The 20,387-nt window shown below is 40.0% G+C and overlaps 1 protein-coding gene across 2 annotated transcripts in view; it reads right to left on the reverse strand.

The window, feature by feature from the left end:
• Positions 1-20,387, reverse strand: part of tp73 (tumor protein p73) — a 60,136-nt gene that overhangs the window by 3,856 nt on the left and 35,893 nt on the right. The window contains exons 6-11 of one of the 2 annotated variants that reach the window (XM_051652464.1): positions 18,186-18,328; positions 17,290-17,378; positions 17,038-17,162; positions 16,800-16,948; positions 10,202-10,334; positions 7,753-7,846 (exon numbers count right to left, since the gene is read on the reverse strand). In XM_051652464.1, coding sequence (XP_051508424.1) covers positions 7,753-7,846; positions 10,202-10,334; positions 16,800-16,948; positions 17,038-17,162; positions 17,290-17,378; positions 18,186-18,328 — 733 coding nt within the window. Of the gene's footprint in view, positions 1-7,752; positions 7,893-10,201; positions 10,335-16,799; positions 16,949-17,037; positions 17,163-17,289; positions 17,379-18,185; positions 18,329-20,387 lie in introns of both variants that reach the window. The other variant, XM_051652465.1, reaches the window with a different exon arrangement.

The raw sequence follows: 20,387 nt of genomic DNA on the forward strand, positions 1-20,387 counted from the left end.
CTAAAGACTCTGCTAACTAAACTCGATACATGTGTTAACGGACTATGATAATGACCTACTCGGACAACACATTGTTTCCTAGAGCTGGCAGAAAATACTCAAAACTGACACAAGCACCGTATCTATCAACCACAAATAATATAATATTGAGCAGCAGCTGTTGGAGTTGCATTGGAGTGACGTCACCTTCCCTCTTCCAATGATTGGCTAGAGGAGGAGCTGTCGATCAAGAACTAGTGGACCAATAGGGATGCAAAACACCCCCTGATTTACATGAAACTCTACTCACAAGTTTTGGAAAACCAAGCGCAGAACTTGGAAACAAAAACAAAGAAAAATACAGCATAAGCATACAAAAAAATGAAAATATGAGCAAAATTGTCAGAGAGCACAAAAAACAGTAATATGACATGATTTTACTAAAGGAAAACATGATTTTGTTTGCAATTCTGATGACTTTGCTTTAATTATTTTTTATTTTTTTTGCAGCATATTTTAAATGTGTTTATATATTTCTGATTCATGCTTGTTATTTTTTATCTGCGTTAATTATTTTGATCTGCGCTTATTATTTTATCTGCACTTTTTATTTATTTTTCCGCTTATTATTTTTTTATCTGCGCTTATTATTTTTTGAGTCACGCTTATTATTTTTTGAGTCACGCTTATTATTTTGATTCACGCTTATTATTTTTGGATCCATGACCACAATACTTTTGACGGGAATTTGATCCCATAAAAATATGTTATACAATTGAAATGCATAAATCTTTTTTATGTTTACTTTTTTTTTTTTTTAAAGTTCCAGCTAAATCTCTTTTAATAATAATTCCCCACAAAATAACTCACATGTTTAAAAATGTAGAAGTTACATGGTCAAGGTCGCAAATTTGATTTTTGACTTGCAAAAGATAAACACATAAACACGTGCAGAATCTTGAATATTTCTTTTTCTTTTTTATTTAATTTTCAAATTTGATTTATTACCAGATTTAAATGAAAGAAAAAAAAAACGATTTTCAATGTGGTCTCAGATGTACAGTGGCAAGAAAAAGTATGTGAACCCTTTGGAATTAACTACATTTATGTATAAATTTGTCTTAAAATCTGGTTTGATCTTCATCTAAGTTACAATAATGAACAAACACAATCTGTTTTAACTAATAACACACAAATCATTGTATTGTTCTTGTACATACTGGATACACCATTCAAAAATTCACAGTGTAGGTTGGAAAAAATGAACCCCTAAGCAAATGACATCAACAAAAGCTAATTAGAGTCAGGAGTTGGCAAACCTGGCAGCCAATTAATGATACGAGATTGGAGGTGTGGGTTAGATCTACTCTGACTAATAAAAAGCACTCAAAAATTTTGAGTTTGCTATTCACAAGAAGCATCTGCTGACGTGAACCATGCCTTGCAAAAAAGAGATCTCAGAAGACCTACAATCAAGAATTGTTGCTTTGCATGAAGCTGGAAAGGTTACAAAGATATTTCGAAGAGCTTAGATATTCATCTGTCCACAGTTAGACAAATTTTCTATAAACAGAGATGATTTAGTACTGTAGCTACTCTCCCTAGAAGTGGCCGTCCAGCCAAGATGACTCAAAGGGCACACTGCAGAATGCTCAATGAGGTAAAAAAGAACCCTAGAGTGACAGCTGAAGACTTGAAGGAATCATTGGAATTGGTTAACATCTCTGTTCATGAGTCTACTATACGGAAAACAATAAACAGGCATGGTGTTCATGGCAGGACACCACGAAGGAAGCCTCTGGTTTCCAACAAAAACATTGCTGTGTGCCTGAAGTTTGCCAAAGACCACCATGACACTCCACAACGCTACTGGGAAAATGTTTTGTGGACTGATGAAACTAAGGTTTAATTGTTTGGGAAGAACACGCAGCACTACATATGGCATAAAAATGGCACCGCATACCAAAATGAAAACATCATCCCAACGGTGAAGGGAGCATCATGATTTGGGGCTGCTTTGCTGCTTCGGGGCCTGGACTGCATGACATCATCGAGGGGAAAATTAATTCCCAAGTTTATCAAGATAATGTCAGGGTGGTTGTGTGCCAGCTGAAGCTCAGTAGAAGCTGGGTGATGCAGCAGGACAATGACCCTAAACACTGAAGTAAATCCTGTGGTTCACTTACTTTTTCCACTGAAATGTGAACATTTAACTAAATGTGTTCAATAAAGACATAAAAGATTATAACTGTTTGTGTGTTGTTAGCTTAAGCACATTGTGTTTGTCTATACATGTGACTTTGATGAAGATGAGATCACTGTCACGGATCCTTCTGACCCACCTGCCACTTTCACTCAACCCTCTCACTCCCCTGGGTACTGTTCACCCACACCTGCCTCCAATCATCACGTCAATCAGCTCCTCTATTTAAACCTCACTCCTCTTCCATTCTGTGTCTGGTCTCAACTTCGTATACAGACTCACTTACCTGTATCTCCAGCGTTTACTCCAATACGATTCCTCTCTACTCCAAACGATTCCTCTACTCCAAACGATTCCTCTCCAGCGACTCCTGTTTCCCTTCTCCTCAACGTAAGCATAATTGTTGTGTACCCACCACCTCAAGGAAAATCACCACCTTTATCAGCATCAGTCTTCATCACATAATCGATCTACACTTCAGCCCAGAACTGTTACATCATCACTTACCTACTGTCTCTGTTTGTGTTTTCGTCTTGTGTGTCAAACACCTGCTTGGGTTCTAACATCATCGAGTCTGAGTATACATTACAGAAGACCAGACCAACAAGAATCATGAACCCAGCAGTTCCGGATCCCATCCGGGAGCTGGTTGATGCACTACAGCGTGCACTCACACAACCCACTAATCCCTCAGCTTCACCTGCTCCCAGCACTTCTGCAATTCCATCACCAGTCTACTCCGCCAGTCCCATGGTCAATCCAGTGCCCTACTCAGGATTGGAGGAGGACTGCGGTGGTTTCCTACTCCAATGTTTCGTCGCCCTTGAGATGCAGCCGCATCGATTCCCCACAGAGCGGTCAAAGTTGGCCTACATCATCTCCTTGCTGTCCGGAAGAGCACTTCAATGGGCCAATTCACTCTGGGTGCAGAAATGCCCAGTAACACAGTTACTCTTGATAGCTTCGTCCAGCACTTTAAGGAGATGTTTGGAAGCCCTGAGGGTGACACATCAGCTGCTGAACAACTTCACAAACTTCGTCAAGGTCAGTGCTCTATTAATGACTATGCTCTAAAGTTCCTTACTCTGGCAGCATCTAGTGGCTGGAATGAGTCCGCTCTGCTGACCAGCTATTGCCTTGGACTCGATCCCAAGCTGCGGCTGCATCGCTCATCATACGATGACACCATGGGGCTGGAGTGCTTCATTCAACTCTCCATCAAGGTAGCCAACCGGATGAAGAGCAGCCTCGACCAATTGCCTGTCATGCAGTCCCCACCTTTCCCTTCACTGAGGTCCTCTCTCCACTCTCCAGAACCTAACAGCGAGCCCATGCAATTGGATGCTTTTCGTCTCTCCACGGCAGAGCGCCAATGCCAGCTGAACCAGGGTCTGTGCCTGTACTGTGGTGGTAAGGGACACGTAATCTCTGCATGTCCCACTCGACCTCCCCGTCCTCAGGTGAGCCACCTGACCACTATTATGGTCAGTATTTCTCCTTTAGTAACCACTGTAAGGCTCACAACTCCTGGTTTCTCTCTTTCAATACCCACACTACTCGACTCTGTCTCAGCCGGCAACATCATCTCGGATGCGCTCTGCCACCATCTCCAGCTCCAAAAACAACCCTGCAAACACAAGCTTCAAATCCACTCCATAATTGGCAAGCCCTTAGGAAGAGGTATCAATCATCACTACATGGGTCCTGTTAAACTCCAAGTGGGATGACTGCATAGCGAAGACATCACCCTACTGGTTCTGGAGAGTTCCACCGCAAACATCGTATTAGGGCATCCCTGGCTTATACAACATTCTCCAGTCATTTCCTGGACTTCCGGTGACTTCCTGAAATGGGAGCCCCAGTGTTTTCCTTCCTGTTTCCCTAACCGTCTCACTCTCAGACCCAGCGTGCCTGTCAGAAACTCTTCCCCTCTCAATATCAACACTACCACAATCGAGAGCCCTGCCAGTTCTACCCCTCCGGAGATCCCTTCCTGCTATTCCCACTTCCAGGAGGTCTTCTGCCCTTTACGTGCCTCTCAGCTACCACCTCATCGACCATGGGACTGCGCGATAGACCTCATCCCAGGTGAGTCATTGCCCCGTGGCATAGTCTACCCACTTTCCATTCCTGAGCAGAAGGACATGGAGGGTTATATCAAGGAGGCTCTCAGTCAAGGTTACATCCGACCTTCCACTTTCCCTGCTGCTTCGAGTTTCTTCTTCGTGGCTAAGAAGGATGGAGGCCTATGCCCATGTATCGATTACCGCTCCCTCAACAGGATCACGGTTAAATTCCGGTATCCACTTCCCCTCGTCCCAGCTGCCTTGGAACTGTTGAGAGGAGCCACAGTTTTCACCAAGCTGGATCTTCGCAGCACGCACAACCTCATTCGAATATGGAGGGGAGATGAGTGGAAGACAGACTTCGTGACCCCTACAGGCCACTATGAGTACAGGGTGATGCCGTATGGCCTGGTCAACGCCCCCTCCATGTTCCAAGGCTTCATGAATGAGGTGTTCCGTGAGTATCTCCAGCGATTCATCCTCATCTACATTGATGACATACTGGTATACTCTCGGAACGAGACCGACCATCATCACGTAGCACTTGTGTTGGAAAAGCTGAGGGAATACCACCTGTACCTCAAGGCTGAGAAGTGTTCTTTCCACCAGACATCCTTCCAGTTCCTTGGTTACACCATCAGCCTGGAAGACATTCGGATGGACGAGGGGAAGGTAACAGCAGTACAATCCTGACCCTCTCCAACCACCATCAAGGAGCACCAGCACTTCCTAGGATTTGCCAACTTCTACTGCCGTTTCATCAAGAACTACAGTTCCCTCACATCCCTGCTGACCTCACTTCTCAGATCCAAACCCAAATCTCTCTCCTCGAACTCCGAAGACTCACATGCCTTCCAACTCCTGAAGAATGCCTTCACCTCTGCTCCACTCCTCGTACACCCTGATCTGAATAAACCATTTGTTGTTGAGGTAGACGCCTCCACCAACGGCGTAGGAGTGGTCTTGTCTCAGCAGCAGGGGAAACCACCTCTACTTAACCCATGTGCCTTCTCCAGGAAACTCTCCTCAGCAGAGCAGAACTATGACATCGGGAACCAAGAGCTTTTGGCAATGAAACTGGCCTTGGAGGAGTGGTGGCATTTGCTGGAACGGGTTCAACATCCATTCCTTGGTGCTGACAGACCATAAGAACCTTGAGTATTAAACCCCCGCCAGGCCAGATGGGCCCTCTTCTTCACTCGCTTTAACTTTACCATCTCCTATCTTCCAGGTGACAAGAACTCCAAGGCAGATGCCCTTTCCCATCTCTTTGATCCAGAGGAAGGCTCTGAGGAACCACATACCATACTACCCCCTCATGTCCTAGTAAGTCCAATCCAATGGTCTCATCAACTCCGTACACTCCTCCTTGGGCACTAGCCATCCCGGGACCAATAGGACCCTCTCGCTGATCCAGGACTGGTTCTGGTGGACTCACATGGTTCGAGATGTCAGAAGGTTCGTCAAAGGATGCCCAGAATGTGCTATGTCCAGAACACCACAACAACTACCGGCTGGAAAACTCCTTCTGCTGCCCATTCCTCGCCGACCCTGGTCACATCTAGGGGTCGACTATATTACTGACCTTCCTCCCTCTGAGGGTTACACCTATGTGCTGGTAGCTATAGACTGTTTCTCCAAGGCCTGCAAACTGATCCCCCTCAAGGGTCTGCCCACCACTCTGGAGACCACAGAGTCCCTCTTCAACCACATGTTTTGGAACTATGGGGTCCCTGAAGACATCGTTTCCGACCGTGGTCCCCAATTCATCTCCACAGTCTGGAAAGCCTTCTCTCTCTTGGGAGTGTCCATCAGCCTCTCATCTGGTTACCACCTGCAGAGTAATGGGCAGACATAGAGGAAGATTCAGGAGGTAAGTTGTTTCCTTCGAACCTTCTGTCATTGCCGCCAGAACCACTGGAGTCGCTTCCTGTCCTGGGCCGAGTATGCACAGAACTCCCTTCGTCAACCCTCCACCAACCTCACACCCTTCCAGTGCAGACTCTGCTACCAACCTCCTCTCTTCCCCATGTCCCGTGAACCATCAGACATCCCAGCAGTCGACCATTCTTTCAGAGAAAGCGAGAGGGTCTGTGACTTGGCTCACCACCAGCTGCAACGGGCAGTGCGCCACCAGAAGTTCCACGCCAATGCCCGAAGATCTTCACTTCCCATCTACCAGCCTGGGCAGAAGGTGTGGCTCTCCACAAGGGACATCAGGCTGTGTCTCCCCTGCAAAAAGCTAAGTGGCCGTTACATTGGTCCCTTCACAGTCACCAGACAGATCAACCCAGTCACTTACCAGCTCCAACTCCCTCCCCAATATCGCATACATCCCACCTTCCATGTTTCACTGTTAAAACCTTACCACCCGTCTCTCTCTCCTCACTCCTCAGAACCTGACCCAGTTGACGACCCCCCCCCAGCCCCCCCCCAGCTGCTTGTCCTGGAAGATGGACCGGTCTATGCAGTCCGAGACATTCTCCCGACGCCGCAGGGGTCATCTCAAATACTTCATAGATTGGGAAGTTTATGGTCCTGAGGAGAGATCTTGGATTCCTCGAGATGACATCCTGGACATGATCCTACTCTCCAACTTCCACGACACACATCCTGAATGTCCAGCTCCGCATTGGCGGGGTCGGCCACAGCGTCGGGAAACACGTCCCTCTGGAGCGGTCCATGGGGGGGGGGGGGCGTGGGTAATGTCACGGATCCTTCTGACCCACCTGCCACTTTCACTCAACCCTCTCACTCCCCTGAGTACTGATCACCCACACCTGCCTCCATTCATCACATCAATCAGCTCCTCTATTTAAACCTAACTCCTCTTCCATTCTGTGTCTGGTCTCAACTTTGAATACAGACTCACTTACCTCTATCTCCAGCGTTTACTCCAAATGATTCCTCTCCAGCGACTCCTGTTTCCCTTCTCCTCAACGTAATCATCATTGTTGTGTACCCACCACCTCAAGGAAAATCACCACCTTTATCAGCATCAGTCGTCATCACATTATCGATCTACACTTCAGCCCAGAACTGTTATGTCATCACTTACCTGTTGTCTCTATTTGTGTTTTCGTCTTGTGTGTCAAACACCTGCTTGGGTTCTAACATCATCATCGAGTCTGAGTATACGTTACAATAACATTTTATGACCAATTAATGCAGAAAACCTGCTAATTCCAAAGGGTTCACATAATTTTATTGCCACTGTATATGTCATACCTATATAGATTAAAACAATTTTAGGTACTTCTAACGTCTTACAATGAACCACAAATTATTTTAAAATTTAACCAATGTCATCCATTTAATCAATTTTAACATAAAAGCTTGTGAAAATTTGTACCGTAATTAAACAAATTCTGATGGTAGACTAGCTAAATGGGTGGATGGATAGATAGATAGATCTACATTTATTAGCATTTACATTTATTATACAATAATCACTAACAGACAGATGAATAAGACTGAACTATAATGACTAAACTGTTCATTTACCTCCATAGAGAGGGTCTGAAGGTGGTAGACACTCTGGAGTCCCTGGGACGTGAAGTAGTTGATACAATTTTGGCAGCCCAGGCTGGTTAAGAAACTGTTCAGAGAGAAAAGGAATCCCACTAAGACCAAGGGGCTGCGTCCTGTGAATTACATATTCACCCATGGAGAACATAACAAGCAAAGCACCATGGCATTTGCAGCTTTACAGGGAATAATTCAGTATACTGATGGAACTATATATTTTATGTAAAAATTAATTTTTAACATTTTCACAAAACTTTTACTGATGTAAAAGAATATTTAGTTAAGAAAATATATTTTTTTTCAATGAAGCCATAAAACTATATATATCATGCTACATTACTCAAAAAGAAATACCAATGTAAAGGAATATTTTGGGTTAAATACGAGCTAAGCTTTATTAACAGCATCTGTGGTGTGTTATCAATTATCAAAGAAAATAATTTTGACTCAAAAACATGTTGACAGTTATATGGTTACAATGGAAGTATATGGGGCAAGAGTACCATGTTAGATGTCCATTGTAAGAGCATTTCTGTACAAGCATTTTTTTTAAAGACTTCTTCTTTACAAACTGAGGAATGAGTCAAAATTATTTTCTGTGGTAACTGACAACATGCCACAGGAGTGCCGTTACTAACATTTTGATCTTTAGGGTGGGCAAGTGGTTGTCTCTTCAGACCAGAAAGGGGATGTCTAAAATTTCCAATGTCCCCCCTAGCCCACCCATAGTACCAGCCATGTTCCACGCATGCTTTTATTAGAGCTTAACTTGCATTTATCCCGAAATATTCCTCTGAAGTACAGGAAAATTCCAGATGTCCAAAAATGAATATGTACAGTAAAAGTTAAAGACTTGTGTTTTAATTTTCCAGAATTTGCGACTGAATTTATTTTACAAATCAAAATGCAATCAAAAACATGCAATTACATTAATGATGCATAACACCTTTTTCATTGTATTGATCCTTTTATTATAAATAATTCACCAGTAAAAATGATTTGCTTAATACAGTCCAAACAAGAAATGTAAAAAATGTAGTAAATATATAGAGCAGACAGAATCATTTTAAAGGAAGAGTTGGCAACTGAGACATACAAAACTGCAAGTGAGTAAACTATGTGTAGTAAATTGCAACAACTGATTTTAAAGTGTTTTGAAATGGCCTTATTATCACAATATCTAATCACATGTACCAGGTGTGCATTTTAAGTCATTTTAAACAGAACATTTATACCGTAGTTTCAAAAACATATGGTGGCTTGTCATGAAGACAATAGACTCTAATACATAAAAAAATTAAATGTAGATGGAGCACTGATGGAAAATAACATCTAATTCAATTAGTGACAATAGTGTAGTTGATAAAACAATGCAATATGCATGGACAATGAAACATGTACATGTATATCATATTTGATCAGAAAAGTAGCATGAATGATGATGCTATTAAAGGAATAGTTAACCCAAAAACTACTTCGACGTCCATATTTGCAATGCACATTGCGACGTGATGGGTTATGAGACATGAGAGAACCAATGGTCTTTCTTTTCATGGACATGGAATCAAATGCAATGCACCTTTGAGGGCATTTTCAGTGAATGATGACTTAACACGTTCTGTTATTCACACACGCAATTATTAGGCTACAGAAGACCATGCAGTCACATGGATTACTTTTATATTTACTTGTATGTTTGTTGTTTATGGAGCTTGTATTGAATTGTATTCATTTGGAATGATACAAGAGTGAGTACATGATGACAATTTTCATTTTTGGTGAACTATTCCTTCAATCAGTTGGGTAAATATTGGCCACAGGTTGCATGTTTCAAAGGATAAAAACAGATATTGATGGTTGTATATACAATTTAAAAAGGCACCTCAACACCCAGTTACAATGTGATAAATAACTGAATGTGATTGCCTTTATGTATAATTATGTAAAGCTTAAACACGTATAATTAGAATGCACCTTGAATTGTCTATAGCTTTCCTTAGTGACCTTTTTTATCAAGATTAAGTACATAATTTATAGTCAAAAGATCTTCTCTGACCAGCAGAGAAATATTTAGAAAGTTTTTACTCATATACAAATCAATTATAACGTCAAAGAGAAGTGGATTTGTATCTAAAGGGCCATTTTTTAATGAATTAAGGTGGCTCTATATCTCAGGACAGAATAAGACAATTGAATCCACTGTTGATAAGAGACATCGGGCTAATTTCAGTCGAGATTATCCATATTAATTCTTATTTTAATCTCAGTGTTGAGGAAAGAAAAGCTATACACCACTTACAGTCTGAATGTATTAGCAGATATGTGTGTCTGTCAGTGAGAGAGAGAGAGAAAGAGACAGAGAGAGAGAGAGAGAGAGAGAGAGAGAGAGAGAGAGACAGGTAGGTGCTACTGCAGGGTGTAGTACCTGACGAGGCTGGGGTCAGGGTTGTAAGGTGGGGGAGGGGTACAGTGAGATGTGGACACTATAGACTGTGATGGGTGAGCTCCATTCACATCACCGTTAGACTGCATGTGGTGCCCGCCCATCATGTTCGTCCCTGCAAAGAAAACAATTGGGTTGATTATTAAAAAACTAATTATATAATAAAGATCATTGAAAACTGTATGTCTGTAGCCACAGTTTTTGAATACATGGAAAATTTATCACACAAATTAAAATGGTATACTTTCAAACACTGAAAGTATTGTTTACTCATTATCTTGATCATTTATAAATAATAATAATTATTATTATTAATAAAGAATTATTATAATTTGAAATATAGCTGCAAGCAGCAATTATGAGCCAAGCACCAGCATGGCAACCAGTGCACAACACTAAGATCTCACAGAGCAAGCACAGATCACATTGCCCCATACAGATTTGGACCCATGACTTTCCATTCCACAGTTCAGTGTGCTAACAACTGCATAACATTGCCAGTCAACAAAGGGACATACCAAGCTTAGAGCAATCACAGCTGAGTACAGCTTTTATCATGATCAACTTTATATTCATGTAACTTTTCAGCAAAGATGCAAATCAACATTTGATTGGGGAAAAGGCCAGCCTCCATTCAGTTTGAAAAATACAAAAATCTCCAGAACTAATCACATTTCTAATACATGACAACAGTCAATTTGATCGAATTTGTATTTACTATCATTTCTATGCAGCTTGGTCTGGAGATTATTTTGAGCCATTGTTTGGACAAATCAGACAAAGTTTGAAGGATGTGAAACTTTTAAATGGTAAACATCATTATCCATGATGGCAGCTACTGTAATGGGCAGAGTTATAATGTATGGGGTATCATTTGAAACATTAAGAGGAGAGTAATTTAGGAAAAAGATACACGCAAAAGAAAATGGAATTTTTGGACAGGTGGTGGTGCCATGGAATTTGTCCTAAAGGTCTCAAATTTGACTGGTAGAGCATGGTGCTTGCAACGCCAAGATCACGGGTTCGATTCCCAGGGAACACACAAACTGATAAAATGTATACCCTGAATGCACTGTAAGTCGCTTTGGATAAAAGCATCTGCCAAATGTGTAAATGTATTCATGACACCCCATCAGTGTGCCAAATGTCAGCATTTTCCTACGAACAGTTCTATGGGCTGCCATAGAATCCCATTGGGGAGGAATAATAATTATAGCTGCAAGCAGCAAATACAGGGCCAAGCATTGCTTAGCATTAACCATAACCCAAAGATCTCACTCACACAAACACAAACACACACACACACACACACACACACACACACACACACACACACACACAAAACCTCAGGATGGATTTGAACTTATATCTTTCTATACAACAGGTCACTGCACAGTCCACTGGACCACAACAGTGACAGCTGTACCTTCAGTGCTTGGCCCCTAATAATAATACTAACGGATACAACAGGAGCTACGCACCTTCAGTGCTTGGCCCCTAATAATATTAACGAAAACAACAGGTGCCACAGCACCAATGGTGCTTGGCCCCTAATAATACTAATGGATACAATAGGTGCCACAGCATCTTTGGTGCTTGGCCCCTAATTATAATATTATGTAAAAATATATATATATATATATATTTAATTAAATGTCTAAAGTGTTACTCAATAGATTATGCCTCTTTAAAAATAATCAGAAAGAGCTTTTCAACTGTTTTTTGTTTAAAGGAATAGTTCACCCAAAACTGTAGTAAATTATGTATAGAATTAAGAATTAAGTAAATTAAGTAAAGTAAGATGAAGTGTAATAACCGAGGTTGATACCCCTCCTACCAGCCACCTTTTTACATGAAATTATGACAGTATTTTTATTTTTGGTCAAACTATTCCTTTAACCCTTTAAGCTCAGATGGGGAAAAAAAATATTATCAAAATATTACTACAGTAATTACAGTCTTGACCAACACAAAATAGGCATCGTTTGAAAGCTTAGAAGCTCTACTTTACAATGCAGGTAGGCATTATGACCAAAACTGAACAAGTGCTTTGAAATTTGCAAACAATCAGAAGTGTTCCGTTTTGATAAATTATAAAATATTTTGCACTGCATATATTCTTGTAATCTGTAAAAATAGTAAACTGATCGAATGTGTCATATGTCGTTGGACAGCTCGCAAAGAGTAGAATACAACCAGCCAGTTTACTCAGACAAAAATATATCTGAGTAATAGCTAAGTATGTCTTTGTCATACATGTTCCATGTTAAGAGATGTTGCTTATTTGCCACGTTTTTGCTTATAACTTTACAAAAAATAAATTGAACATAAAATATCACAGACCATTACTTAGAGGAGGTGATTATCTTTAAAATGAGCCCACATACAACATAATCGATGCATAGATCATTAGATAATCAACACAAAGTACAATGTGCACACAGCACATAATGTGCTATCTGGCTAAAAACTCGTTAGCTCTCCTGGATCAGAAGACTTTATCGGAAATGATGTAGTACGTTGTCCAGCGTCATGGAATGCTAAAACAATAGTATTGGGATTCAGATGGCTGCAACCAGAGGTGGAAGTCATCCAAATATGGGCAGAGAGGATTATTCACTGTAATTACATATGACCACTAGATGGTGCCAAGTACATGACACAGACTAAATGATGGCTCAAATGACACAGAATGGACTGAATAATATGTTGTTACTCATGCCTGCATGCTTTGGAGAGAGAGGATACCTTTAGTCATTGTTGTATTTGCATGTGTACTTAGTTCATATGTACAATTATTATGTTTTATTTGTTTAGAGGACATGTTTTTGGACACTAGGATAAATTATTTTTGCAATGCTATAACTTTTGATTGCTTTATCATATCAACACAAAATTATTCACATACAGGGAACATGATTGGGAACAAAACAAAATCAGTTTTTCTGAGCTACCTTATTTACACCCTGAGATATATAATGTCAAATCAGAAAAATAAGAAAAAATTAAATTTTTGGCTCAAGTTTCTTTGTGATTTTTTAGCAGTTTCGTAGGCTGAAAGTCTCAGAATTTATCATAAAAAATTTGAACTGTTTTCTTTACAGTGATACCGAACACTTGACCCTCCTTGTTTTATTTTTGTTTTTTTGTCGAATTATAAGCCTTTAATTTTGAGTATGACACTGAAACAGTAAATCTTTTAAAACACCTTCAAAGCTTAAAGGGTCAAAGAGCTTTTACAAATTGGCAGGAATCTTGAAAACGCTCAATCAACTAAACACACTCATGTGCAGCTAAGACTTTGGGTGGGTCTTAATCAGCTCCCTTGCTCCCATGTCGTGAATAAGTGTATCAAGAACACAAATTTGGGCACTGGCATGGGTGTTCATCAACTGAACATTGGGATACTTATGACTCGATCACATACGACACGATTACAAGCTTGCGCATTAAAATGCAGCTGGTATTAATCAACAACATTGCTGTATAAATGACATGTTGTGAATTTTCATGGTAGATATTAAAACATATAGGGCTCTATTTTCAAAAGTGCGCAAAGCGCAATGCTATGCGCTATGACCGTGCGCAACGTTTTATCCAATTGTCTTGACAGCGCCAACTCTATGCGGAATTTTTGTGCCAGCGTAAAGTGCAAGGGGGCATGGGTGGGAGTGTTTGCGCTATCTGTGGGTGTAGGCGTGCAAACTGTGGGTGTAATGTATGAAAATGAAGTGGTGCAATGCGCAATTTGCTATTTTCCTGAGAACTAGGTAATTGCGCTAAGATGTTTAAAAGGACGTCTGTTTTTAGCGCAAAGGCTTAATTTAGTTCCTGCATTTGCAGTTTGGAAATTCCACCAGCAGATGGCAATAAAGTTCATGTCCAAACTCTGAAAATATGGTGGAACATCAAATTATGTCCATGATGATCACTGTTGTAGCTGTTTTATGAAACAAATATCTATGAGATTTGTATTAAACTATATTTAGGTCATGGGTTATTTTTCAGTTATTTTTATTATTATGTTTATATTTACAATTGCATTTATGATATAAATTATACTGGTATTTTTTCACCTGTTGTCTTGAGTGATTTTTATTTCACTGCAAAAAGGGCTGGTGAAAGAAGTTGGAGAGTGTAAAATGTTTGGATTTGGTATGATTTTTTTACCACTTTGTTATTTTAATTATATTTTTATTTAGTTTGAAGTGTAATTTGAATTTAGAATTTTTTTGATTTATTCTTTTTCATATTTCAATAAATGAATTAAATTTTTGAAAATCAAAATTTAAGTAGAAGGGTGTGCCGATCAAATCACTGTTAATACTAGCCTTTAATTGTGTGTCAGTAGATGAAAATGATTAATAATACTTACATTCTCTATCATTTAATGGAGCGTAAATCCAAAACTTGACGAGAACAACATTTTCCATGCCTATAAAAGGTGCGTGTCACTATCATAGAAATGCCTGACATTCGGTGCCGGAGAAAAACCTCAGAATTAAATTGCACTTGACCCAGCCCATTAGCATGTTGTGCGTAATTTCGTCAAACCCACTTGTCCACAGACTTAGCACATGCTTGTATGAAAATATCAAAACTTTATGGCCATGCCCATTGACTTTGCATGTAGGCCTATAACTTCTGGCATTGCGCTGATCCCTAGTGCTCTTAAAAAAGGGACCCTGTGATGAGGAGGAGGGCGTGGCCGGGCCATGGGGGTAAATGGCCGGCGCTGAGTCAACTAATCAGCGGGAGAAGGAGATAAAGGGGAGCCGGACACCCCAGTTTGAGAGAGAAAGGCACAAGTGGCCGCGCTGTGTGTGTTTATGTTTAAGTTAATTTATCTCTCTCCCCTCTCCCTCCCCTCATCTCTCCCCAGGTTCCCAGGAGGTGGGGTGGACCATCGGCTTGTGGCTCGGCCGGAAGGGCAGCGTCTCCCCTCCAGAGATGGGGGGGAGTAGGCCAGTCCGGATGGCGCCCCGGCCTGAATCGGGTGGGGGAGGAGTGTGACGAGGAGGAGTGCGTGTTCGGGCCGTTGGGTTGCACGGCTGGCACTGAGTCAATTAATCAGCGGGAGAGGGAGATAAAGGGGAGCCGGAGATGCCAGTTCAAGAGAGAGAGAGAGAGAGACACACGCAGCCGCACTGTTTGTGTTTATGTTTGTTTAAGTTAATTTATGCATTAAAAGTTTATGTTAGTTGTTCAGCCGGTTCCCACCTCCTCCTTGCCCATCCTTTACTTGTTATAGGCCCATAGTATTATTATGAAAGATAAATTACATAAATAAAGAAATAAATAATCAACAACTGTACTATTTAAGATATTGTTTCCCTTTCATAATCATTATGGATGAAAGACATTACAAACAAAGAGAAAAGAGAAAACAAGGCTTTGATTTCATAGTTTTACATGTTTCCGGTAAGGGAGCATAGAGTTGTGAGCAATTATGCTCCCTTGTTTTTACAGTGAATTATAAGAATTTGTAGAGTGCGAACGTTTTAGTGCACTGGAACGATTCTGCAATTGGGACAGCCCTAGAAATGCTGACTCCCTGATCAGTGCCCTGACTACTGAACTAGAGAGCTGATTGAGATGCTCCCTTAATTCATTCAGGTGCCATTACATTTTTTGTAGTAACAAACTATGTGGCGTCCACTATGTAATGAATGAGTCTACGGTCTTGGATACAGTGTATGTATGAATGTGTAAAATGCTTTGCATCGGGGCCTGGGTAGCTCAGCGAGTAAAGACGCTAACTACCACCCCTGGAGTCACGAGTTTGAATCCAGGGTGTGCTGAGTGACTCCAGCCAGGTCTCCTAAGCAACCAAATTGGCCCGGTTGCTAGGGAGGGTAGAGTCACATGGGTTAACCTCCTCATGGTCGCTATAATGTGGTTCGCTCTTGGTGGGGCGCGTGGTGAGTTGTTCGTGAAGCCTCCACACATGCTATGTCTCCGTGGTAATGCGCTCAACAAGCCACGTGATAAGATGCGTGGATTGACATTCTCAGACGCAGAGGCAACTGAGATTCGTCCTCCACCACCCAGATTGAGGCAAGTCACTACACCACCACGAGGACTTAGAGCGCATTGGGAATTGAGCATTCCAAATTGGGGAGAAAAAGGGGAGAAAAAAAAAATGCCTTGCATCTGTTGCTTATGTGCTCTCATGTGCCTCGTGAGTTCAGCAAAATGTTGAGATGTTATAATGAACATGAACAGAGGCAAAATGACCAGTTTTCTCTTTCCAAACTGACTCTCAATTGTTTTAAGTCTCTCGGCATCATGCTAAAGCTTACATCATAAACATAACGACCAGCGTCGATACACTGGATATTGACTACACTGTCTGTTCAAATGGATCAGATTTCCTCTCTTACAAAATGAGAGAGCAGACAGTCAGTCCTTAAGATCGGATTTGAGAAAGAAATCGGATTTGTATGCAGTGCAAACAAAGCCTGATATATATGCATCTGCTTAAATTAGAGGCAGTTTCCATTTACAGTTGAATATAAACTATCCATTATTTATATCAAATGTATACAAAGTCTTCATGAAACGCTTTTCACAAGCTTACCCATATGTGTCATGGCACCAGAGGGCCCTGCGCTCTGCTGAGTCTGCTGTGTTACCAGCTGGTTCACTGATGGAAGTTTGCTCATGGGCCCGTGAATCTTATTCATGTTATTGAGTGAGCCGTAGTGTGACGGAGAAGCAACATGACTCCTGTGAATCACACATGAGTGGATATATCAGTGAAATAAAACTGGCCTCCTTAGACATGTTCAAGAAGTTTATGTGCAATTTACACTCACTGTCTCTGTAGGAGCTGTTGTTGCTGTTGTCTGTACGAGTCCACTAACTGTTGCGGTACAAACTCCACAAGTTCCAAACTGTCCTTTATCTTCATCAGGATGTCAAAGTTTTCCCGACCACGCACCTCCACAGCAATCCAAAAAATATTAGAATAACTTAAGACATTTTAGAAATAAGTCATCAGCAAAAACCAAGCATGTGAAATGGCTTTAGAATGTTAAACTTTATGATCTGCATGTTTCCACACTCACTGGTATGTAATACATCTCCTCTTCTCCATGTCGCCTCTTCTTGATGTTGATTGAAGGGCCTGCAATATTGGCTGGAGTCTGTTTGAAATCTAAACATTCAACACATCAACACATGGACCAATCAAGGAAATGGTTTAAAGGGAGAGTTTATCACTTTCCAGAGGAATGGTTTGGAGATAAGGCTTAAAAAAAAAAAATGCTAGTTTTATCACATGGAAAACAAGATTTATGGAAGCAATTTAACGACAAATGTCTTTGAAACAAAAAAGCACACTGAATTGTACAAATTGAAAGTAAACAGATTGCATTAAGAGTGCTTGCATTTTTGGGGGATGCAGTTTCATATGGTTGTAGATTTAAGTTGTAAATATTTAAACTAAAAACATTTCGCACAAAATTTCATAATGAAAAATTCAATAATAAATATTCACCTTATACAATTCATTTAAAAAAAAATAATCTTTTTTATTTATTTTTATTTCATCTTTATTATTTAACAAGTAATATTCAGTACATTATATTTCACTTCGCAAACTGGCCTCTAAAATTTCAGTGGTTAAAACTTGGTTGGAAATTCAACCTTGTGCATCCTGGCATTGCAGGAAATGCAGTAGAGTGCCGATGCGTAATCTTCACTCTCTGCTACTAGTCTTCACTACTAGGTGGTGCAATCAGGTCTTGATGAAGAGCAAGAGTTAAATATACAACCACATTTAATTGCATCCCCAAAATGCAAGCATTGTTAATGCAATGCGTTTATTTTTCAATTAGTAAAATTCAGAGTGCTTTTTTTGTTTCAAAGACATTTGTCGTAAATGTACTTCCGTAAAGGTTTCTTATCAAATTTTAGATTTGACTGTATCTTCTACATTCAAATCTTATGTTGATGTCCTTACTTCGTTTATTGGCATTTCCATTTTTGGCCACACTGTCATTTAGGGCCTGTTGCTCTCTGAAATGATCCTCATCTGCTTTGCGGTCTCGGCCAGGACATGCACAAATCCGTCCCTCAAACGAACGCCTACCCAGAACCTGTCCGCTGTGGAGAGACACTGTAAAGTTTGGCTTTGGCCTTCATTCACTGATAGCAAGTTAAAGAGATAGTTTACCCAAAAATGTTAATTCTCTCATAATCTACTCACCCTCATGCCATCCCAGATGTGTATGATATTCTTCTTCTGCTGAACACAAACGAAGATTTTTAAAATAATGTTTCAGCTCTGTAGGTCCATAAAATTCAAGTCAACAGGGTCCAAAACTTTGAAGCTCAAAAAAAGCACATAAAGGCAGCATAAAAGTAATCCATATGACTCCAGTAGTTAAATCCATGTCTTCAGTAGTGATATGATAAGTGTGGATGAGAAACAGATCAATATTTAAATCCTTTTTTGCTATAAATTCTCCTCTCTGCCCAGTAGGTGGCGATATGGACGAAGAATATGAATCGCAATAAAAACAAAAGAAGGACTCTTAGAAAATCTTCAGAGGGCTGTTTGAAAGTGGAGATTTATAGTAAACAAAGAACTTAAATATTGATCTATTTCACACCCACATGTTGTAGGTTGTATGGACTTACAGAGCTGAAATATTCTTCTAAAAATCTTTGTTTGTGTTCTGCAGAAGAAAGAAATTCATACACACCTGGGATGGCATGAGGGTGAGTAAATGATAAGAGAATTTTCATTTTTGGGTGAACTATCCCTTTAATGCAATACTCCAGGTGTGTTCAACAGGGGGTCCACCAATTATTGTTCGATCTCAATCAAATTTTGTGAATGAATAAAATTATGTATTAAACAGAAATATAATATTAAAGCTAAAGTTAGAAGATTTTTACTGTTCCTCCCACATTAAAATGTAATGTACAAGTATACAACTCGAAGTAAGCTAATACATTAATATGGTTCTACATGTTACTATAGGCCAGGCTTAAAGGAATAGTTCACCCAAAAATGAAAATTATCTCATCATTTACTCACCCTCATGCCATCCCAGATATGTATGACTTTATTTTTCCGCTGAACACAAAGACTTTTAGAAAAATATCTCAGCTCTGTAGGTCTATACAATGCAAGTGAATGGTGGGCAGAAGTTTGAAGGTCCAAAAAGCACAAAAAGGCAGCATAAAAGTAATCCATACGACTCCAGTGATTAAATCAATGTCTTTGGAGTTACACTACCGGTCAAAAGTTTTGAAACACTTGACTGAAATGTTTCTCATGATCTTTAAAATCTTTTGATCTGAAGGCGTATGCTTAAATGTTTGAAATTAGTTTTGTAGACAAAAATATAATTGTGCCACCATTTTAATTTATTTCATTATAAAACTAAAATTTAATAATAAAAAAAAAAGTTTTTGAAATGTATGACTTGGACCAAATAATAAAGAAAAGCAGCCAATAAGTGCCCAACATAGATGGGAACTCCTTCAATACTGTTTAAAAAGCATCCCAGGGTGATACCTCAAGAAGTTGGTTGAGAAAATGTCAAGAGTACATGTCTGCAAATTCTAGGCAAAGGGTGACTACTTTGAAGATGCTAAAATATAACACAGTTTTGATTTATTAACATAATTCCCCTAGTTCCATTTATGTTATTACATAGTTTTGATGACTTTACTATTATTCTAAAATGTGAAAAAAAAATAAATAAATAAAAAAAAATGAGTGTTTCAAAACTTTTGACCGGTAGTGTATATGATAGGTGTAGGTGAGAAACAGATCAATATTTAAGTCCTTTTTACTATAAATCTCCTCTTTCACTGTCACTTCCTAATTCTTAGTGCATATCGCCACCTTCTGGGCAGGAGGGGAATTTATACAAAAAATGATTTAATTATTGTTCTGTTTCTCACCCACACATATCATATCAATTCTAATGACATATATTGAATCACTGGAGTCTTATGGATTAGTTGTATGCTGTCATCATATGCTTTTTGGACCTTCAAAGTTCTGTCCACCATTCACTTGCATTTTATGGACCTACAGAGCTGAGATATTCTTCTAAAAATCTTTGTTTGTGTTAAGCAGAAGGAAGAAAGTCATATACATCTGGGATGGCATGAGTAAATGATGTGAGAATTTTCATTTTTGGGT

This window comes from Myxocyprinus asiaticus, chromosome 24 (assembly GCF_019703515.2).
Source record: "Myxocyprinus asiaticus isolate MX2 ecotype Aquarium Trade chromosome 24, UBuf_Myxa_2, whole genome shotgun sequence".
Taxonomy (NCBI): domain Eukaryota; kingdom Metazoa; phylum Chordata; class Actinopteri; order Cypriniformes; family Catostomidae; genus Myxocyprinus; species Myxocyprinus asiaticus.